At 38.1% G+C, this 24430-nt stretch overlaps 2 protein-coding genes across 2 annotated transcripts; one reads left to right on the plus strand and one right to left on the minus strand.

The window, feature by feature from the left end:
• The first annotated feature begins 12937 nt into the window (after positions 1-12937).
• On the plus strand, positions 12938-13885 carry LOC144295296 (olfactory receptor 2D2-like). Its single transcript, XM_077867681.1, has one exon. The coding sequence runs from the start codon at positions 12938-12940 to the stop codon at positions 13883-13885; it is 948 nt and encodes a 315-aa protein (XP_077723807.1).
• Positions 13886-16162: 2277 nt separating this feature from the next.
• LOC144295297 (olfactory receptor 10A4) lies at positions 16163-17110 on the minus strand. The gene has a single exon (XM_077867682.1). The coding sequence runs from the start codon at positions 17108-17110 to the stop codon at positions 16163-16165; it is 948 nt and encodes a 315-aa protein (XP_077723808.1).
• Positions 17111-24430: the final 7320 nt, after the last annotated feature.

Below are 24430 nucleotides of genomic sequence, written 5' to 3' on the forward strand. Positions count from 1 at the left end.
AACATTATATGGTCTCATTCATTTGGGGAATATAAAAAAGTAGTGAAAGGGAATAAAGGGGAAAGTAGAGAATGAGTGGGAAATATCAGTGAGGGTGAGAGAACATGAGAGACTCCTACTTCTGGGAAACGAACAAGGAGTGGTGGAAGGGAAAGTGGGTGGATGGTTGGGGTGACTGGGTGATGGACACTGAGGGGGGCACTTGATGGGATGAGCACGGGTGATATGTTATATGTTGACAAATTGAACTCCAATAAAAAAATATACAGTAAATAAATAAATAAATAAATAAATAAATAAATAAATAAATTTACATTCCTCAGTATATATCTTGCATGATTAGTGATTTTAAAGCCCTCCTCTTGTTTATTTATGCATTTATTTGCATGAGATACACCCATATATTATTCCCAATGACTTCATAACCATTCTAGTTTATGTGATGTTTATTTTCATCAAAAAATGATTTTAAGTTTGTGCATATATTTTTACTCTACATAAATGATACTGTGTTATATGCCTCTTTGTTTACCTTTTTCACTTAACTCAGTCATTAAGGTCATTTGCAATGCCAGGTGTTCATCTAATCCTTGTCCTTACTGCTGTGCAATATCCTTGGTGCACATCCCTGGCATTTCCATTTCTCCCTTCTCCCAGTGAAGGATATCCAAATCACACAACACCTTGCCAACACAAATAACTGAACCACACACATTACAGGAATATGCCATATGACTGTGGGCTCTCTCTATTTAAAATAATTCTTATATCATAGAAATGCACAGGCATAAGGTGACCTAGTAATATCAGATACCTTCCCAGGATGGCTGTACTTCTCTACATTTTACCAAATGTAAATGAGTATTCCTCTCTTTTCTACTTTTTGCCAACACTTTACACTATCTGACTCTCTAATATCTGTATGCTTAACAGAGGTAAATAGATATCTCTGTTGTTTCAATTTGTATTCAATACGAATGAATTTCAGTATCACCTTCTATTCTTATAGGCCTTTAATGTTAATTTTCGTGAATTCCCTTCTATATACTCTGTGGTTTCTTTTTTCTATTGGAGGTTTCTTTCTTTTCTTATTTCTAGTGTAATGAATGCTTGATATTAAGGTCTTATTTCTTATTTCTTTCACATATTGCAAATATCTCCTCCATTTTCTCCTCTTTTTTACTTTGTTCATAATGTTCTTCATTGAAGACAAGTCTCAATTTTTGAGGAAATCAAATTCATCAATTTTTTCATTATGGTCTGTGCTTTGGAGGTTCCTTGCTCTAGGTCAGAAAGATGTTACCTTATGTTTTCTTGCATAATGTCACTGTTTTATTTTAAATTTTAGTTATTTAATCCATTTAGAGTCTACCTTCTGTGTCATATTAGGTAGAAATCCCGTTTTATTTTTCTCTAGATAGTAAGTTAGTATTTAGCAACATTTTACTACACTATTTGTCCTCTTCCCAAGGATTATTGGAATTACCTTTGTTGGACATTAAATTTCACATAAGTCTATCTATGAACTCTCAATTCTGTTCCATTTATTAGTCTTTTGTTGTTGTTCTTTTTCCCCAGAACCATCTGGTTTTTATTTTCGAGGCTTGGCAATATTGCCAATAGAAGAGGTTATTCTGTATGTTAGTAAATTGAACACCAATAAAAAATAAATAAAAAAAAGAAAAGGTAGAGGTTCTATTTCTAACTGTGGTTTTAATTTGCAATTCCCGAAATGCCTGGTGATGTGCAGCATCCTTTCCTGTTCCTGTCAGCCATTTGTTTATCTTCCTTGGAGATATACCTTTTCAAGTCCTTTGTTCATTTTTCAATTGTGTTGTTCATCTTTTTTGTTTTTGAGTTGCAGTTCTTTATATATTCTGGATACTAGATCCTTCTCAGATATATGATTTGCAAATATTTTCCCCCATTCTGTGAGATGTCACTTCAACTTCATGAGGAAACTAAGGTAAACACAAACATGGTTTCAGTAGTCTTTCTCTTGATTAAACATTCAATTGGTTACTGTAAACTTCTATTTTCCAAAAACATGATAAAGTTAGTACTGACAGTATTTGTCATGTTTTTTGTATTTCTTTGGAGGGAGGGCCACTTGCAGTTCCCTACTTTAGCATTTTCCCTCTTATATAGAATTTTTGATATGGTTTGACTATGTTGGTAATTATAATAAAGAAATATTTGGTATTGTGTTAAAACTATCATATTTATATTTTGGGTTTTTTATTTCATTGATTTCTACCTTTGATCTTTATTATTTACCTGTTTGTGCCTCTGGATTAGCTCTGCTTTTTCACGCTCCTGTACCCAGAAGTTTGAATTAAATGCCTAGCTTCAGTTTTTCAAAACTTTATCTCCCTCTTTTTTTTTAATTTATTTTTTATTGGTGTTCAATTTACTAACATACAGAATAACCCCCAGTGCCCGTCACCCATTCACTCCCACCCCCCGCCCTCCTCCCCTTCTACCACCTCTAGTTCGTTTCCCAGAGTTAGCAGTCTTTACGTTCTGTCTCCCTTTCTGATATTTCCCACACATTTCTTCTCCCTTCCCTTATATTCCCTTTCACTATTATTTATATTCCCCAAATGAATGAGAACATACAATGTTTGTCCTTCTCTGACTGACTTACTTCACTCAGCATAATACCCTCCAGTTCCATCCACGTTGAAGCAAATGGTGGGTATTTGTCATTTCTAATAGCTGAGTAATATTCCATTGTATACATAAACCACATCTTCTTCATCCATTCATCTTTCGTTGGACACCGAGGCTCCTTCCATATTTTGGCTATCGTGGCCATTGCTGCTATAAACATCGGGGTGTAGGTGTCCCGGCGTTTCATTGCATTTGTATCTTTGGGGTAAATCCCCAACAGTGCAATTGCTGGGTCGTAGGGCAGGTCTATTTTTAACTCTTTGAGGAACCTCCACACAGTTTTCCAGAGTGGCTGCACCAGTTCACATTCCCACCAACAGTGTAAGAGGGTTCCCTTTTCTCCGCATCCTCTCCAACATTTGTTGTTTCCTGCCTTGTTAATTTTCCCCATTCTCACTGGTGTGAGGTGGTATCTCATTGTGGTTTTGATTTGTATTTCCCTGATGGCAAGTGATTTCAGGTTGTACTACAAAGCTGTGGTCATCAAGACAGTGTGGTACTGGCACAAAAACAGACACATAGATCAGTGGAACAGAATAGAGAATCCAGAAGTGGACCCTGAACTTTATGGTCAACTAATATTCGATAAAGGAGGAAATACTATCCATTGGAAGAAAGACAGTCTCTTAAATAAATGGTGCTGGGAAAATTGGACATCCACATGCAGAAGAATGAAACTAGACCACTCTCTTTCACCATACACAAAGATAAACTCAAAATGGATGAAAGATCTAAATGTGAGACAAGATTCCATCAAAATCCTAGAGAAGAACTCAGGCAACACCCTTTTTGAACTCGGCCATAGTAACTTCTTGCAAGATACATCCACGAAGGCAAAAGAAACAAAAGCAAAAATGAACTATTGGGACTTCATCAAGATAAGAAGCTTTTGCACAGCAAAGGATACAGTCAACAAAACTAAAAGACAACCTACAGAATGGGAGAAGATATTTGCAAATGACATATCAGATAAAGGGCTAGTTTCCAAGATCTATAAAGAACTTATTAAACTCAACACCAAAGAAACAATCCAATCATGAAATGGGCAAAAGACATGAACAGAAATTTCACAGAGGAAGACATAGACATGGCCAACATGCATATCTCCCTCTTTTAATGAGGTATTACTGATATACAGAATGTGCACCAATCTACAGTATAACTCAACAAAATCTTATGTATGTATATATGTGTAACTATTATATAGATCAGAATGTAGAACCCTCACAGCCACCAAAAGGCTCTCAGTCAACTCCAAATCAAAATCTCTTAAAGGTAACCATTATTTGGAATTCTAAAATTATAAATTAATTTTGTCTGTACTTTAACTTCAAAGAAATGGAATCCAAAGGATATACTTCTTAGTGGCACCTGAGTGGCTCAGTGGGTTAAGCATCTGCCTTCTGCTCAGGGTCCTGGGATGTAATTCCACATAGGGCTCCCTGCTTAGCAGGGAGAATGCTTTTCCGTCTCCCTCTGCCCCTCCCCTACTTATGCAATCTCTCAAAAAATAAATAAATATAATCTTTTTAGAAAAAGAATATACTCCTTAATGTCTGGTTTCTTTTATAAAATATCTTTATATCTACCTGGTTGCAAATAGTAGCATATTCTTTGAAGAATATTCAATGGTATGGCACTACATGACTGTATTCACAATTTTACCTTCTTTTTGTCGTGGAAATTTATATTGTTTCCACATCCACCTATTATGAGTAATACGACTGTTATAAAAATCCTTGTACATACTTCTGGTGGATATAAATACTCATATCCACAAGGCATGTATATCACAGAGGAGTGAAAAAACAGGATTGTAGGACGAAAACCATATATTTAAGGTAAGTTTTTAGATGCCTGCAAATGGAATTTTTGAATTGATTGTACCAAGTTAAGTTCCCATCAGCAATGAAAATTGTTACAAATCCTCAGACATTTTAATCCATACTTATTAGGCTTAGTGGTATTTCATGATGGTTTTAATTTATGTATTCTGGTGGCTAATTCTGTTGTGTAACTTTTTATATGCCTATTAGCTATTTGTATTCAATATGCAGTAAAGACATGTTCTAGGCATTTGCCCATTTTATTTATTTATTTTTAAAAATTTTATTTATTTATTCATAAGAGACACAGATAGAGAGGCAGAGACACAGGCAGAGGGAGAAGCAGGCTCCATGCAGGGAGCCCAACGTGGGACTCGATCCCAGGTCTCCAGGATCACACCCTGGGCTGAAGGCAGCGCTAAGCCGCTGAGCCCCCCGGCTGCCCCTTTACCCATTTTAAATCTGGAATTATCTGACCATTCCTACTTGTGGCAGTTCCTTATTTATTTTGGGCAGTAAGTTTACAATTTAGCATCAAGTTATTAAAATACTACGGGTATAAGGAGAGACAAAGAAAATAGCGTTAAATGTTAATGATTGAAGAATCTATTATTATCTAGGGCACATCATATTCACATTCTACAAATTATGAAGTTCTTAAAAATCATATGTAGAATATGTAATACAAGTGAGTTGCAACGTAGAACCTAGAAACCCAATACTTAATTCCAACAATACAACACCTTTCAAAAAAGAAGACAGGTAAGCAGAACTGATAATGGGGCCCATAAATGGAGATGTGAGTGCTAACTGTATGGTATTTTATGTTCTCCTTCTAATCATTTGGGAACCTCTGAAAAGAAACAGAGCTCAAGATCCACCCTAATGATTCAGAATTCTCCTGAGCACTTTACCCACTTCAGAGACTGCTCCAGTATCCTTCTGGTGACATCATTTAAAGGGAACTATTATTGCACAGTATGCCTTGATGTCAGTAACACCTTTGGAAGCAACAGGACAGCAGAGTTGTGGGGATTCCCCTTTCTGTCTTGTCTTTGATCTTGGCTTCAGAGATTTTACAGAATTCTTTGACTGAGATGACTTGTGACAAGATGCTCACATTCTTGCACTCTCCTCCACTCTGCCCACTAACATGCTAATGTGATCTTTTTTCCTTCCTCAGATGAGAAAATGGTGGTAAGATTATTAAAGGGATGGAAAGAGAAGGCACAAGGTGAACAAAGGTAATAACCTGGCATATATTGGGAGAGAACTAGGATTTGGCCTTTAAAATTCAACTAATTTTGTCCAAACAATCAGATCCTTACAGGTAAATCTCTCTCATAGATCTAGCCAAGGTGTTTTCCACAGTGGATCTTCCTTATCAAACCACAACTACAATGCCAAATTACTTGTCAAGAGGAACCATGGTCCTCACCTAGAGTGGACATAAGCAGAACTTCCATGGAATCTGTATTGATCCTCTGAGTGGTGACATTGATGCCTTTTTGGGCTGGGCTTGAAAGTGGGTATGGAGGATAGCAACTAGGTGATTTTGAGCACAAAAGATCTTGAAATCAGAACTGAAATTTAGTATTTTCTCTTGATTCCTATGGATTCCCTCAGAATCTTCTTCCTAAAAGAAACATCAGATGAGAATGTGCATTGCTCCATGACCCTATCATCTTGTTTGATCATCATCTAATGCATTTTTAGAGAAATGAACTTAAAGTTGATGTTCAAGCTAGGGTAAGGGCAGAATGATGGGAGAGAAAGGTTGGCAGTGCACATGATTTCCTTTCAGAAGCTTCCTGACTCTGGGGGCAGGTTCACAGTCACTTGGGGGAACATTTTCTCCTCCACATTTGCATTAGAGAATAATATGGTTTTAAAAACAAATCAGGAGAGGCCAGGGGTGTAGTCTTCACTATTGTGCCAGAGTTGGTGAGAGCTCCTATCATCTGACAGATCACAAGTCACACTCATCTCTGATTCACATTGATCTCTCTGTCTTCGGTATTCTGGCTCAGGTCAAATCAGCTCAAAAACTGTGTATTGTACACTTATTCTGTCTCTGTTTATTCTATTTGCTGAATTAAATTTGAGTCAGATGCAGTTCTTGCCCTTGAAAATCTTACTGTCACGGAAAAATATAATAATTTCAATGTAATGTTATCAGCTATAATAAAATTAGGTACACAATGCTGAAGGTATACTAATGTATCTAGTCTCTAGATGTGTGCGAATGTGTTGACTTGTATATGTCTATACGTATTGGAGTGGATGGGAGTGGGGAATGGGAAACATGTGGGGTCAGGAAAGAAAGTGTTCCTGGCAATATATTTCCTAAATGGAATCTTTAAAAACCTGTAGTTATTAGTCAGTTGAAGGTATAGAAATCAGCAAAATCCTCAGCTGCCCTTCATTAAGTTAGCCACTGATTATAGGCATCACTTAAAACTTTGAGACAAGTGTTCAGTTTTATATTTTTTATTTCTTGTCATCAAAACATGCATTAATTTCTACTCTGGATAGGGTGTGAACTGTGGTAGGTTAGTAGCAAAGTCTCAAGGACTTGGGGATACTCTAAGAACTAACCAGGTAATACCTTCTGCTAGATGGATGGTAATTCCCAAAGTACCTAAATTAAAATAGAATGTGGTCTCAAAATTTATTTTTATGTCAGGTTTTGAGCAATAGACTATATTTTTCTTTAGAAACTATTCTTTTTTAGTTTGATTTAAGTAATTGTTAGGTCATATGGACTCACTTGACTCAGTACATTCATTAATTTTACTATTATTTGCCTTGAATCTATGATGTTCTTGGGACCACACTGATACTGAGGATGAAACATAACTATAGTTTAGTTTTTCCTTGAGATCCTTTGGTCTCAGTAGCTGGGTCTTTTTTCTATATCTCTAGTACCAAACACATGCTTGGCCAATGACATTTGATTCACAAATAAGCCAAGTGAATATTCAAAGTGTCATGAATGTTCAAGAAATTGATACTAAATCTAGTAATGGGCACATCTCTGAATAAAGGGATTTTTCCCAGCAAAAATCAGTGGAATATAAAAATACAATGTGTCCTAGCTATGTGAAAATGGCTGGAAAGGTGACCTGCGGTCAGATAAGAGAACCATCAATGATGGTTGGCCAGAGGTATGATTGATTATATTAATATTTTATTTAGTCATGCATTCTTTCATAATGAATTGGAACCTTTCATCACTTTAACTCATAGACCTATCAGGTGACTAAGATTCCATTATCAGATTACATAGAATGTGACAATGTCTTTTGGAGAAAAGTGGGCATTTCTTTAGCCTAGGAGTTCTTTTTTTCAGATTTTATTTATTTGAGAAAGAGAGAGAAAGAGCTAGTAAGAGAGCAGGGACAGGAAAGAGAGGATAAGCAGGCTCCCTGATCTGCATGGAGCCTGATGTGGGGCTGGATCTCATGACCCTGGATCATGACATGAGCTAAGGCAGACGCTTAACTGACTGAGCCATCGAGGTCCCCCTAGCCTAGGACTTCTTAAGTTGAACTTCAGAGTGCTCTTCAATTAAGTTGTGAATGCCACTTTTTTATTTCTTCTTTACTCTAACTGGAATTCAAAATATCCTTCTTGTTTGAATGTTGGTAGCCAAGCCAAACTATCATTAGCAGTATCTATGACTTTATCATATCACCAACAGAAATCACAGGCATTTTTATATCATATTGTAGTTGTTGAAGATATCTAAAAAAATATCCCTTAAGCTAATTAATTTTCCAATCAAGGTGGTTATTAGGCCTGCCACAACATTTTGAAATTTAATGTGTTAATAAAGAATCACATGTATCATTATACATAACTGCTTCCTAAAACTATTGTAATAAACTGTATGTTAGTATGACTGGTCTCCTTGGTAATCCTATACATTCTATATGCTGCATTTAAACCATTATTTTGAGGCAACTTTACCAAGCAGATAAAAGCTCAAATGCCTAAACTTTGCATAGGTCCTTAATCTTTAGACCTTAAATTTTGTCTCCCTTCTTTTTGAACGAAATTTTATTATTACTCTCAGAGTCTTGCAAATCTCTCTAGGCACAATGACAGTCTTCCATCCTCTACCCACTCAGTTTTATTGAGAAATGATTGACATACATCACTATATAAGTTCAAGGAATATAGCATGATGGCCTGATTTACATATATTATGATATGATTACCATTACCATAATAGGCTCAACTAATATCCATCTTCTCTTACAGAAACAAGAAAAAAAGGAAAAAACAAAAAAATTTTCCTTCTGATGAGAACTTAGAATGTACTCTCTTAACAACTTTCTAATATACTATAAAGCAGTCTTAGCTATAGCCATGTTCTATATTCTATCCCTAGTATATATCTATCTTATAACTGGAAGTTGTACCTTCTGGTCCCCTTCCGCCAAATTTCCTCCCCACACCCTCTGCCTCTGGTAACAAGTTTAATCACTTTTTAAAATTATTTTTTTGTTTTGTATTTGTTGTGTTTCAGGAAACATTTAAGTCTAATCCATTGGAAGTTAATTTTTGATAGTGGTATAAAAGATGAGTCTGGTTTCAGTCTATTGCATGTGACTATCCAATTACGCCAACACCATTTATTGAACAGACCATCTTTCCTCCGTTGAGCATTCTTTGTTCCCTTGTCCGATATTATTTGTCTCTATATGTTCAAATTTATTTATGCTTTCTCCATTCTGTTCCATTGGTTTATTTGTATTTATGCCAATTTGATGACTATAGCTTTATAATATAGCTAGAAACCAGGAAGTGTGATGCCTCCCACTTTGTTCTTTCTCAGATTTCTTTGGCTATTTGTGGTTTTTCATGGTTCGATATAAACTTTAGGAGTGTTTCATTTACTTTTGTAAAAATACCATTGGACTCTTGATAAGGATAGTTTTGAATCTATAGCCAGCGTTTGGTGGTATTGACATTCTAACAATGTTAAAATTCTTCTAAACATGAACATAAGATAGCTTTCCATTTCTTTGTGTCTTGGATTTCTTTCATCAATGTCTTGTAGTTTTCATCGTAGAGAACTTACATCTCCTTAAATTTATTCCAAAGTATTTATTGTTTTTGATGCTACTACAAATGGGATTGATTTGTGTTTTAGAAACTGTTATGATGGTGTATAGAAATGCTACTGATTTTGTATGTTGATTTTGGATCCTGCAACTGTACTGAATCCATTAACTAGATCTAACAGGTTTTCTTCTTTTGATTGAGTCTTTAGGATTTGCTATTTATAAAAACATATCACATGTAAATACAATTTACTTCTTCCTTTCCAATTGTGATATATTTTATTTATTTTTCTTGCCTGATTACTCCAGTTAGGACTTCAAATAGTATGTTGACTAACAGTGGTGAAAGTGGGCACTTTTGTCTTGTTCTTGATCCTAGAGGAATAGCGTTCAACTGTTCGCCGTTAACTATGACAATAATTGTGTGCTTATCACATATGGCCTTTATTTTTTTATAACTTTTTTCTTTCTTTTTTTTTTAATTTATTTATTCATGATAGAGAGCGAGAGAGGCAGAGACACAGGAGGAGGGAGAAGCAGGCTCCATGCCGGGAGCCCGACGTGGGACTCAATTCCGGGACTCCAGGATTGCACCCTGGGCCAAAGGCAGGCGCCAAACCGCTGAGCCACCCAGAGATCCCCACATATGGCCTTTATACTGAGATATGTTCCTTCTATGCATGACATGTTGAATTTTTATCACAAATGGGTGATGAATTAGGTCAAATCTTTATTTTTTTCTGTGCCTATTGAGATGATCATATGATTCTTTTCTTTCATTCTATTTATGTGATGGGAGGTGTGCCACTGGCCAAGAACAGTTGGGTAGGACATCTATCTGTCTTAGTTCCATACCGAAGTGAGATTGTAGGATGGGCTCCGTGGCTGCCTGGATTCTCTGGTCAGGCTTATTAGAGGATCAAGACAGGGTACTATATTTAGTAATAATATATGAAATTATTATTAAAATTAAATTATTCCTCTGGCAGGACAGCAAGACAGAACACAAAGCCTGTACAGCTCTTATTTAAGGACCCCAATCCATCCTTCAGAGGGTTCACTGAATTCCCTGGCCAAGTGACATCATCAGTTTTGCTCTGCAGATGAGGGATGCTACAGTTGTGCTCTCTGCTCTAGTGCCACCATACATAGGGCCATTGGATGGGCTAGGCAGCTTTCAGTGTTCTCTGGTTAGGTTCTTTGGTTGCACAAGCTGAAGGCTGTATTCAGTGATGAGTAGAGCTACACAAGATTTGTTGTCTGAGCACAGTGAGAAAGCAGCTCTAAAGCTGGCAATCTCTTTGTTGTTTTGTCTTGACACACTCCAAGTTTCCTGACGGAACAGAGCCACTGGCTTTGCTCTGCAAACTTTCAGTTCTGTGCACCTGCTTCTTAGCTTGAATGTCCGTGGGATGCACTGCTTCTAGGAGCTGTCACCAGCCCTTCTAATCAGATGGGGCCAGGAGACACTCCTGATAGTAGGTGGAGCTACTATGCCTTAGCTTCCTTGCCTGGGTAGGAGGGAGTTGAGTCACTTCAGGCTACTCTCAATTTCCCAGGCAGGTTATCCAGTTGGGAGGGGCTGGGATTTACCTTCAGTCTAGGTTATGAATTATTGCCTCTGCCTGTATGTAGCACAGGAATGTTCCTCTGGTACTGGCTTTGCTCTGGATGCAATCAGCTCTGCCCACTGACCTATCAGCTAGAGCTCTGCTGGGCTCTACTGCTTCCAGGAGTTGTCCTCAGCCCTCTGGTCAGATGGGGCCAGAAGACACTCTTCACAGCATGCAGGGTTGTGATTCGCCCCCCTGCCTGAGCCTGGGAAAACCAGTCTCTGAGGTCAGCAAAACTCCTTTGAAGATCTGAATCAAGCAACTCTGCACTCCATCTGTTCCCTGGCCAGAGTACATCTGAGCTAGTCCTGCAGATGAGCAAAGCTACAGGTTGGGATTAGTCTTGGGCACAGCAGGTATGAATTTGGTCTGCCAAGATCTATGTACTGATTGTTGCAAGCCTCTCTCCCTTCTCTATCGCAACCAGATTCCAGTGGTAGAGCCCCATTATTTCCCCTGCAGTCCCTATGGTATGGGATCAGAGCAGAGGCTCCTGCAAAGCACCCACAATGTTGGGGCAGTACAGATCATCTCCCCTGGGTTTTCTTTTCCTATTAGAGGAATAGGAGGCTCAGGGCAGACCTCACCACATGGTGTTGCTCTGGTCTGGGGGAAGGACAATGCATTCAACATGTAGCTACTTCTTTTACCTTTCTAATGCCATCTCTCTTGGTCTCTGTGGTGCAGGTTGCTTCTCAGTGATGTTTTATTCTGGAATAGTTGTTGGTTGTTCTTGTGAGGGAGAACAAAGTCAGAAACAACCAATGTTGCCTCCTTAGTGACATCAGAATCTGGTAGGCTTTTTAAGCAACTCTACTAAACCATATGATCAATTGTTTTTTTAATTTGACTTAGTTAATGATAATTGATCAAATACCTTCCCGTACCATGTTTATAAAGGGTCACAAAAAGGAAAAAGATATAGATTTCAAGAGTTTTTAATCTCTGGCAATAATAGACAAATAATGCAAGGCAGTGAGAGACGATGAGCTAGAGGCGGTGGATTAGTGCTGTGTAATCTGCACACAGAAAACTAGTCAAAGTATACTGAAGAACTGACATTTTTGCTGGAGAAAATAACCTGCCAATTCTCCAAGGCCCTTTTTGATTTCTTATATCTTAGTGACTGTCTTTTCATGGAAGAGACAACAGTCATATGCCCAAAGAATAGAAAAAAACTATGCCATTATAAAATGAGGAGATGTGGCAAAAGCAGCATTAAGACTCAAGAGTTTTAGTTGATAATAAAGTGAAATAAATACCATGATTTATAGATTAATTGAATCTTTTTTATTATTAGATGTTTGGTATTTGGATTAAGGAAGATGATACTTTTGATCTACTCTACACTTACAGATGACACTAAAAATGAAGGCGCCATCTTAAAAGTATGAAGTTTTACAACACTGAAAATGCTCCAACTAAAGCAGCATATCATCTTTTATATAAAGGGGAATTTTGGAATGGTTGATAGTGATTGAGAGCAATTCAAAAGCCCTCCAAGGAATCCCTGGATGGCTCAGTGGTTGAGTGCCTGCCTTCAGCCCAGGGCATGATCCTGGAGTCCAGGGATCGAGTCCCACATCGGACTCCTGCATGGAGCCTGCTTCTGCCTCTGTCTATGTCTCTGCCTCTCTCTCTTTGTCTCTCATTAATAAATGAATGAAATCTTAAAAAAGAAAGAAAGCCCTCCAAATCTGAGGTTCTATGGACCTATGTTTAACATGTTGACTTCTTCCACAAACAACAAAGTATGAGAGAAGCAAATCAGACGAAGGTGACAGAGTTCCTCCTCCTGGGACTCTCTGATGACCCCCACACTCAGAAGCTCCTATTTATTTTATTCCTGGGTGTCTACCTGGTTACTGTGCTTGCAAATCTGCTTCTCATGCGCCTTGTTCAGGCTGACTCTCGGCTTCACACACCCATGTATTTTTTCCTCTGCAACTTATCTTTGGCTGACCTCTGTTTTTCTACCAACATCGTTCCTCAGGCGCTGGTTCATCTGCTATCCAGGAAGAAAATCATTTCATTCACACGTTGTGCAGCTCAGCTTTTACTCTTCCTCATTTTTGGGGGTACACAGTGTGCCTTGCTGGCGGTGATGTCCTATGATCGATATGTGGCCATCTGCAACCCTTTGCATTACCCTAGAATCATGACTTGGAGGGTGTGTGTTCAGCTGGCTGTGGGATCATGGACCAGCGGCATTCTGGTGTCTGTGGTAGATTCCACTTTTACACTAAGGCTACCCTACCGAGGCAGCAATAGTATTGCTCATTTCTTTTGTGAGGCCCCTGCACTGTTGATGCTGGCATCCACAGACACCCACACTTCAGAGATGGCCATTTTCCTCATGGGTGTCGTGATTCTCCTCATACCTGTATCCCTAATTCTGGTATCCTATGGCCACATCATAGTGACTGTGTTCAGGATGAAGTCAGCCATTGGTAGGCGCAAGGCATTCTCTACCTGTGGTTCCCACCTCATGGTGGTCATCCTCTTTTACGGGTCAGCAATTTTCACTTACATGATACCAAAGTCTTCCAAAGAACAGGAAAAACTGGTGTCTGTGTTCTATGCAATGATGACACCCATGCTCAATCCCCTCATCTATAGCTTGAGGAACAAGGATGTGAAGGGAGCTCTGAGGAAAGTGGCCACAAGGAATTTCCCATGCAGGCTTGAAATCTGCCACTGACTGTGAGACTTTAGCTCCTTGCATATAAGATTTGCTGAGTAGTTTTCCTCAGCAAGGTTGGAATATGGCAAGATCCTCATCCTGGGACCTTGTTGAGACCTACCCTCCATCCTTCATCCAACACTTCCTTTGTAAAAGAAGAAGGATAATAATTCATGGACCAATAGAAGGAGGGTCTGCTTCCTTCTTGTTGGTTTTTGGCACCTAAGAGTTTGGAAATCCTGAAAAAAACATTTACATTTCAAAAACCCTGGAGTCTGTAAATCTATCTTTTTTTTTTTTTTTACCATGTTATGTATTATTATCAATCTATCCCAGATCCTACTCTAATTCTTTTATCTTTTTGTATTTCTGAATCTCTTTGCAACATTAAATAATCAATAAATTAACAAACATTACTTAATCACTTAGGTGAGCAAGGTGCTACATGCGTGTTTACTGGCACATGCATTCTGTATATGTATTTGAAGTGGGTAGTTAAGGGCGTGGGTACAATGAAGATGTACATATGGTTTCTGCTGTCCTTCTCACACTCTTATTAGGGACATGAATATTTTATCTGTCAGATAAGAGTAAAAACTGTATTTTGGAAACTAAGAACAAATAGTGACATTCCAGGGCTAGCAAGAGTGAGGAAAATGCTGATACTAAGCCTGGGCCTGAAGGACAACTAGGACTTGGAGAGGGTAGGTCTATATAGAAAGCAGAAGACAGTAGTTGTGGACTTAGGTGTGTAGAGGCAAGAAAGCTACAGAAATAAATATTTCAGGTTCATTCTGTACCTACTTTCTGATTACCTATTACTATATTAAAAAACAATCAAGGATAACCTCCCCATCTGAAGATATTTATTTTAATTCTGTCTACAGAGTCCTCTTTCCTGTGTAAGGTAACATATTTATAGGTCCTGGGGATTAGGACATGGACATCTTTATTCTGCCTACCATATAAGGACAAATAAAATGAATGTGAAGGAGTGATTAAAGTTTGGCTAAAATTGGAGATTATAAATGTATAATGGTGCCAATACAGTTAGTTGTGTGATTGCTATCACTGAAACAGAACCTCATGATCTACCTTTTAATATGCAAATTCTTATAGTGATAATTAGAATGTGCTGCCTTTCTAGGTCCTTGGTACAGGAGAGCTGAAGGATACACTGTGTGGGAGACTGAACTGGCCCTGATACCTCTATGGCACACAGAGAGTTATTTATAGAGTTTGTGGAGAAAACATGCCTATGCAGTAGATGTGATTTTACTCTGTTAATTATCAATAAATTCTTATGAATAGTTTACACAAAGCTATGGTGCCCACATCCCAAGTCTGCTATTTTTTCAAGAGTCCAGAGTTGGTCTATATTCACTGGACAAAATTCTAAAGATGGGCTACTACACTGGTTGAGTAATAGACAAAATTATAAGAACAGTTGATATCATCTAGTCACAATATGATTACATAAAAATCTAGTAAACAAAGAATCTTGGATTATTTACAGCCATTTCCTATATTTTTGTCCACTTAACTTAGGACACTCTTTCTGTCAAACAACTCTCAGATCCAACGTGACTAATTTGAGATTGAGGCAGTCTCCATGTGGAGTAGTCATTCTCCATATGAGGTACAGACCAATTATAGTAGCAGAGGAAGAAGTTATCGTTTGCCAACCTAATAGTACATGGGTACTTTATAAGCCAGTGAAAGTTTTTAAGTATTGCTTTATTATTTCTCTTCTTCACTAGAATATATATTCTACAGGGAAAGAAATCACCTATTATATTCAGCACTGTGTCAAAATGTGTTGAAATTTCGAGTTCCAAGTGAAGAATGAAACAAAACTCTGCTATTTATTTTCGCCATCATCAAAACTTTACTTTGAAAGGAGAAAGATCCTGGAAAGTTGCAGCCACAGTTTTTGGACAAGTAGAAAATATAAAGGAGGAGATCATAAAAAGATATGGATGAAGAAGTTCAAGAAAAGTTAAAATAAAGTAAAGAATGGGGAGCTGTAGTGTTGTTACTACAACAATTGTAAACTTTCCCAATCTGTGTAATCTAGCAGCATCCTCAGATACATCGGTCCCACAGAATCCTGGGCCTACAGAAGTTCTCCTTTATCACTCATGTTCTTTCATTCAGAAACAGACCCTACTAAGTCCAAAATCCTAGTGGGTATATCACAGCTCTTAGAATAAGTAGGGACCAAAACCCATGGGAGGAGTTATTTTTTCTTTCCTTTGTCCTTGCATTTCATCCCTTAGGTTTGCATCTCACTCATCAGATTTTCTGAGGGCCCAGGGTCCTGTGGAGGACTCGCCTCAGTGCAGCCTTCACTTCACTATTCCTTAAGCTGTAAATGATGGGGTTCAACATGGGAGTCACCACGGTGTAGGAGAGGGATAGCAGTTTCTTGCTCTCAGGAGAGGTACTCGATCGGGGTCGGAAGTATGTGAGGATGGCGGTGCTGTAGAAGAGGGAGACAACCAGGAGGTGGGAGGAACAGGTAGAGAAGGCCTTACGTTTTCCCTCAGCTGAGGGCATCCTGAAGATAGTGGAGAGGATGCGGACATAGGACCCCAGGATCAGCAAGAATGGGAAGAGGATAAATAGGACAGTGGCTGTCAGAGCCTCCAGTTCAAACAGAGAGGTATCAGCACAGACCAGTGCAATGACAGGGGGGCTGTCACAGAAAAAGTGGTTCACTCTGTTGGGGCCACAAAAAGGGAAGCTAAAAATCCATGTGGTTTGCACAGTGGCCACTGGAAATCCTGAGAACCAAGAGGCAGCTGCTAGCTGGGCACAGGCTCTGCGGTTCATAATGATTGGGTAACGCAAAGGGTCACAGATGGCCACATAGCGGTCATATGCCATAGTGGCCAAGAGACAGCACTCAGCAGCCCCAAAGAAGAAGAAGAAATACATCTGAGTGGCACAGCCAAGGAAGGAGATGGTTGCATCCTGGATGATCAGAGTATCCAGCATCTTGGGCACAATGACTAAGTTGAAGCCTATCTCCAAGAAGGACAAGTTCCTGAGGAAGAAGTACATGGGATTTTGTAGAGCAGAGTCAGCTGTAGTGACCAGGATGATGAGAACATTTCCCATTAGAGTAACCAAGTAAATAGTCAAAAACAGGAAAAAGAGCAGAGCTTGAATCTCAGAGGACAAAGTTGAAAAGCTCACAAGAACAAACTCACTGACAACTGTCCAGTTTCTCCAAGTCATTCTTCTGCCCAGGATTTCACTGAGCATTCATATTCCAGGAAGGCAGAAGGCTCCATATGATATTTAGACCTCTAATACACAATGGGAAAGAAAAGCCCCTATGGACTCATTCTCCACCTTTTTATTCTAGTTGTTGCAAATCAGAAGCTGTACCTTCCAAAATGTAAAACAAAAAACAAGAACAAAACAAACAAACAAAAACCCGCTGGTCTATGGTATTCACAATTTTTGGGAAGAATACTAACCTATTTTTTTTCAGACTGAAATGAGGCACATCATATATATCTATACATCATCCCTTGACTTTTCTTTGCTCTATAGATAATGTTCAGTATCACATCTTCATTTATGGACTCCTACTCTCTTTCTTCACCAGTCATTGGTACTAAAAAAGAAGCCAGGTCAAACATTTCTGAAGAGAGGGTTCTCAATGCACAATGAAAGGTGGTGAGGTCAGCCATCATATGATTTCTGCAAAATGAAAGGGCAGGAAAGGGAAAATCAAGGAAAGTGAACCAGCAGTTACCAATGATCCCTGAGGAAGAGACCTGAATATGTCCTAACCTCAAGCAGCCCACATTCACGATGATTTTAGTAGATGCCAGGAAGAAAACCTATTCAGTCATTATTGTATCTTTTGCAACTAGCAGAATGCTTAACTCCAAGTGCTTGGTAATTGATGTAGCCTAAGGTTTTATTTTTACAGCAGTTTGATGATGCTAAACAGTCTATATAGTTAAGCTTACAGTTAAGTAAAACCTCTGATGTATGTGTGTTTGCGTTTGTGCATATTATAGGTGGTACATTCAGTTTTGTCTTCCATTTATTTTAAGTGTTTTGCTATGTTCTGAGAAGATATTTTAAAAGCTTTGTTATAAAAGCTCTGTCACTCACTATGCCACAGATGTCCATTCCCCTCAAATATTTAATCAATGTTTCCTAGGACAGAGCCTCGACTCTGGGGCAGATCACTTAAGTCATATCCCAAAATGAGTTGGCATCAATTTTTTAATCTCTAATTTTTTGAGCTATTTAGCAAAGTGATCTATTTTTTTTATCTGTGACTTTAAATCATTTGAGACCTAGGTTGTGTATCAATAAAGTTATATGTACTATTACATGGAATATACCTTAATGTAATAACAAATATCTCAGGAAAGTGTTCATTAAATGCCTTAGTGAAAGGCCGATAAACCATATCAAATGCTCATTCTTTTATCTAAGATCTAATGTCAACTTCCTTGTGAAGCTTTTTCTATCTCCAACCCCAATCAGGTTAGGTTACTTTCTCCATTGTGTTCCCCATAGCATATTTTTTTAAGAGAGAGAGAAAGTGCATGCTAGTGGGTGAGGGATAGAGGGGAAGAGAGAAAGAGAATCTTAAGCCATCTCCATTCCATGCTCAGCAAGGAGCTCAATGCCAGGCTTAACACAGGCATTGTCTCAGAACCCTGACATCATGACCTGGGACACAATCGAGTCAGAAGCTTAACTGACTGAGCCTCCCACGTGCCCTATTCCTCATAGCATTTTAAAATATCCTTATTGTAATAATGGTTTTATCAGAGTTATTTTTATATTTGTCCTCTCCTACAAATTGTGTATTCCTTGAAGACACAAACCAAATGATATACATCATTCTATCCATATTATATTGCCTGCTGCTTATGAAGTAACAATAAATGTTTGTTGAATTACTAACATTTATCTTAACAACATCAGTTAATTGACTTAACATGCTAATATTTATCTTTAAAAAGTAATGAAGTTCTTATTCATGAAATTCTTAGTGAATCCATGATGGAGTCATCACTATTATTTTTTAAGTGTTTGTTAAAAAATTTAAACATTGTCTCTACCAACAAACAAATGTTTTAAATTATCATCTGCTAAGAGATGTGGAAATAAATGTACAATTGTAAAACATGGCACAAATTTAAATTCTTGTGATTGTCATTATCATCAATATTATTATAGTTTTTATAGTTTCAAAAAGACTCTAAACCAAACCTTTTGGTAAAGCAGTAGATAGAAAAGAATCCAATAAAGTGTAGCTGAGACCCATGATAGTTGAAACTAGAGGAACGCCATGTAACAAAAGTCTAGGACAGAAAAGATTCTTTTTTTTTTTAAATAAATTTATTTTTTGTGGTGTTCAATTTGCCAACATATATAATAACACCCAGTGCTCACCTCGTCAAGTGCCCACCTCAGTGCCGGTCACCAAGTCACCACCGCCTCCCCCCGCCCACTTCCCTTCCACCACCCCTAGTTCGTTTCCCAGAGTTAGGAGTCTTTCATGTTATGTCTCTGTTTCTGATGTTTCCCACTTATTTTTTCTCCTTTCCCCTTTATTTCCTTTCACTATTTTTTATATTCCCCAAATGAATGAAACCATATAATGTTTGTCCTTCTCCGATTGACTTATTTCACTCAGCATAATACCCTCCAGTTCCATCCATGTCGAAGGGACAGAAAAGATTCTTGGGCAGAAAGTTCAGATGTTATCAAAGAAAATCTCAGCTAACGAAGCAGAGATGACTTTCCCTTTTCTTTCAAACCACATCCTGCAGAGAGTCTCCACACTAAGTCCAATGAAGATGAATAAGGAGATGGGCAGAGGCTCAGATTCCCACTTATTTGGCTTCACTTTTCTCCTGTCCCCTGAAACTGCCCCTTCATGCTTCTTAGGGTCCTAGGGCTACACAAAAAACAACTTGCCCCCCTCCCACAGTTGTAATTCCATATTTTCCATCATCTGTCTTGATCCTTCTCCAACCATCCCTTTATATTGCCATCTTTGTTCTAGCCTTTCTTGTTTTTTTCTTCCATCTTTCACCTTTCCCATTGGTTTTTTAATTTTGTCTTTTTAATAATAAATTTATTTTTTATTGGTGTTCAATTTGCCAACATACAGAATAACACACAGTGTTCACCCCGTCAAGTGCCCCCCTGAGTGCCCATCACCCATTCACTCCCACCCCCCGCCCTCATCCCCTTCCACCACCCCTAGTTCGTTTCCCAGAGTTAGGAGTCTTCATGTTCTGTCTCCCTTTCTGATATTTCCTATCCATTTCTTCTCCCTTCTCTTCTATTCCCTTTCACTATTATTACTAAGCCATTAGAAATGACAAATACCCACCATTTGCTTCAATGTGGATGGAACTGGAGGGTATTATGCTGAGTGAAATAAGTCAATCGGAGAAGGACAAACATTATAAGGTCTCATTCATTTGGGGAATATAAATATAAATAATGTTTTTTTAATTTTGATATGTTTTCCTCTCCTAAGCAAGGAAGAGATGGTGGAGGGGATGTTGCTAGGATGATATTCTGAAGAACTGATCTTCCTGTAGCTGCATGCATGCAATTGTGGTTATCAGGATGTTATAGATGAATATAATCCAGCTGCTTTTTTACTACTGGTCTTGCAAGCACAGAGCCTCAGATAAATGGAGTTGTGTTTGCAGCCATCAGAGTAGGAGAGAATCCTATGGAAAGGGAACTTATGCAGAAACTTAGCTGAGGTAGTCTGGTCAGCTACACTACTACCCAGAGTATCTCCTTTCTGAGGTAACATCTTAGAGATTCCATGCACTGTTTGAACAAGAAAGAACTAGGTAACATACTTAAGAAAACTTTGTGAAACTGGGGGGAGGGGGGCGGGGGGTGTCTAGGTGGCACAATGTGTTGAGCTTCTAACTCTTTGATTTCAGCTCTAGTGGTGATTTCAGGATTGTGGGATGGAGTTTGGTCTTGGGCTCCCTGCTCAGTAGTCAGTCTGCTTAAGATTGTCCCCTTCTCCGTCTGCCCCTCCTCATTCTTCTCTCGCTCTCTCTCTCTTAAATAAATAAATAAATAAATAAATAAATAAATAAATAAATAAATAAATAGAAAACTTTGTTATACTCTCAGATAAATAATAGTTTCAGGCCACATAGTTATAAGGCAAAGACTTCAGAGTCATAAAATCAGAGTTAAAAGTACTGATTATTTTTTAGCTGTGAGAAACAGAGCTACTGACATATTTTCTGAATTACGGTTTTTCTCAACTATAAAATGACTACTATATGGTGCCCAAATCATGTGAAATGAGATAATACATATGTAAATGCTTCAAATATTCTAAAGCCCAGTACATACATTACCATTGTTTTCATCCTTTCCCAGATTAGTTAATTTGTCAAGTCTTATAAAACTACATGTTTTTTTTTTGTTTGAGACCTCTGATATCCCTTCTTATTTCCCAGAAATGTGTCAGAGAAAACATGTTTTCATGGTAATAAGCCATCATCCTCTTTACAAATGAGTTCACATCTGTGCTCTGTCCACTTTGCTCTTTACTTACCTCCTGTGAGTGATATTTGTATCACATTCCAGAGAATCCCTGGTCTGTGTTAGCCACTCTAGAGTACCCTGACACTCTGTCCAAATGAGCGAAACCAGGGGAGTTCTAAAATATGACTATTTCTGTGCAAATCCTTTCATAAAAGCCCTGAATGTATCTGTGCCAGTCATTTCAAAGGTACTCTCAGTCCTCATTGCTGGTGAACTCTGGGTTTCTACCTTGTCACATTCTCAAAGAAGCTTTGTCCAGGGTTGTGCCAGACACTCCGGGTAAAACCTAAACTGTGGCTGAGTCAGTCCCTGTAAAGGAGCTCTGAGCTGGGCAATCACTCTAGAGGAGTGTCAATCACTCTAGAGGATTCCAGGCTGAGTCTCAGGACTATTTTTGGTCCCTGCTGTTTACTGTAAGGGAATGATTCTCCCAATGCTTCCTCTTCCTCAAGTCAAGTCGTAAGTTCACTTTCTGACAGGTGTGAGTTTTGAGGAATTCCTAAAAGTGCAGAAATTCATAAAGATTCTGCAGTCTCATAAATGGAGGAGATCTTTGCTGCAGCTCCAACTTTTCCTGCACTCATGAGGCTACAAGAGCAAAGGGGAAAAAAAAAAAAAACCTAAGCAGTCTGTCTATTCTCCAAGGTTTGCACCAGAGAGGGATTAGAAGAACATGCTAGCATTCTTTTTTCCCTCAGCTTTATTGAGACAAAATTGACATCTAACATTGTGTAAATTTAAGGTGTGTAATGTGATGATTCGATACATGTATTTATATTCAACTAATTAGCACAATAGTTAACATGTCTATTACTGCACATAACTACCTTTTTGTATATGTGTGTGGTGAAAACACTTAAAATCTACTCTTTTAGCAATTTTAAAGTATATAATACAATATTGTTAATGATAGTCACTATGTTGTACATTTGATCCTCAGAACTTATTCATCTTATAACTGAGTTTGTACCCTCTGACGAATATTACTCTACCCCAGCCCCCAATAACCACTATTCCACTCTCTTTTTCTTTGATTCCACATATGAATGAAATTCCACAAATAAGTGAGATCAAACAGTATTTGTCTTTCTGACAAATAACTGTCTGACTTATTTCACTTAGCATAATGCCTTTGAGGTCCATCCATGTCGTCAAAATGGCAGGATTTCCTTCTTTGTTATGGCTAATTAATATCTCATTGTATGTATCTATACAAATGCCACATTTTCTTTATCTATTCATCTATAAATGGACACTTAGGTTGTTCCCATGTCTTGGCTGTTGTGAAAAATGCTACAATGAACTTGGAAGTGCAAGCATCTCTTTAAGTCAGTGATTTCACTTGTATCATGTCAGTATCCTTTTACATCTCCCCTCCCTTTTGATTCTCATTGGGTTGGTTCTTTGGGAGTGTTTCTAGCCTGGGCTCAGAAGTTTTCAGGCATGGAGAGGAGAACTCATTAATTATTGTCTAAGCCAACTGAAGAATATTAATGAAAACCACAAGCAATTGGTTGGGGATGCTGTTGGTTGGGGAACTAATAACTCCTGGTTATGATGAAAAGAAGAAAATCTGACTAACAGTCTCAGAATGCTAACCCTTCTGGAATAAGAATTGATGTTGAGGGAGTAAGATGATGTCTATGCTTGTCTATGCTTTGAGATAAAATTTCTCCAAGCTGATTCTAATGTACATCTGAACATTTCTTATAGAGCTTCTGAAACAGGAATTTTATTGCATGTTTATTTTTTTAATAATAAATTTATTTTTTATTGGTGTTCAATTTGCCAACATACAGAATAACACCCAGTGCTCATCCCGTCAAGTGCCACCCTCAGTGCCCATCACCCATTCACCCCCACCCCCCACCCTCCTCCCCTTCCACCATCCCTAGTTCATTTCCCAGAGTTAGGAGTCTTCATGTTCTGTCTCCCTTTCTGATATTTCCTACCCATTTCTTCTCCCTTCCTATTCTTCCCCTTGAGAATAATTCTTCAAACTTTTCTCTTTGTTTAGTATATAATATAAATTCCTGTTCCCATATTTACTTGGGATTATAACCAAAAGTAGTGAGAGAATAGAAATAGCTACATGACCTCTGTCTGCTATTCTTCCTCTCATCCTTTCTCTTCTCAAATGCTGCATACTTGCATTTGGAAGAGGAACAATTGTATTACGGGCTCCAATGGCCAATGAGCAAATCCACAAGATGCACTTGAATGTCCATCATTCATTTAACAAATAATTCTTGGATACCTAACATGATCCAGGCACTAAAGTTTCAGTAGGAAATTTTATAAACATTGTTCCTGGCCTTGTAGAACATACAGTTTAAGTGGGAAGACAAATATTAAAGAATTATATAAAAATGTGAAATTACAACTGTAATGGATATGTAATTGGAAGAAAATGATGTAGCTGCTAAAACAGTACCACCATTTCCCATTTGTGTGGAAGTAATTGACTTGGATTACAATTTAATAAACTTAAATAGAGCAGCAATCCCAAAGTTTCAGCCATGTCTTTGCCTAAAACAAAATCCTTTCAAATATAAATTAATCATCTCGAGCTATTTTCTCAGTCCCAGCAATCTCAAAGGGGCCCCTGTATAAATGGGAGATGAAGTAAAGCTACTATCATTGCCCTATATAATGATTTGTGGTTCTGAGTCCATTGTGAAAAACAAAGATGCCTTTATGCAATAAAAAGAAAGTATTTATTTCATACTTCTGTGTTTAACTCCTTTGTTTCTGATGATCAATGCTTTTGGATTTGTGTGTTTGATTCAAATACTCCTCTGGAAAAATAAATTATCAGAACTCACACTGCTGGGTAGATGTTGAACTTGGAGAGATTGCTGTATGTTGAACTGAGCTCTAGATTTAGAGTTTCAGCAGTTATTTTTTTCAATGTCCACTTTTTAATGTTCTGATTAAAGACTTGGAGGTTTTCCTTGACTCAAACACTCCAATGATGAAAAG

Source organism: Canis aureus, chromosome 23 (assembly GCF_053574225.1).
Source record: "Canis aureus isolate CA01 chromosome 23, VMU_Caureus_v.1.0, whole genome shotgun sequence".
In the NCBI taxonomy this organism is placed as follows: Eukaryota; Metazoa; Chordata; class Mammalia; order Carnivora; family Canidae; genus Canis; species Canis aureus.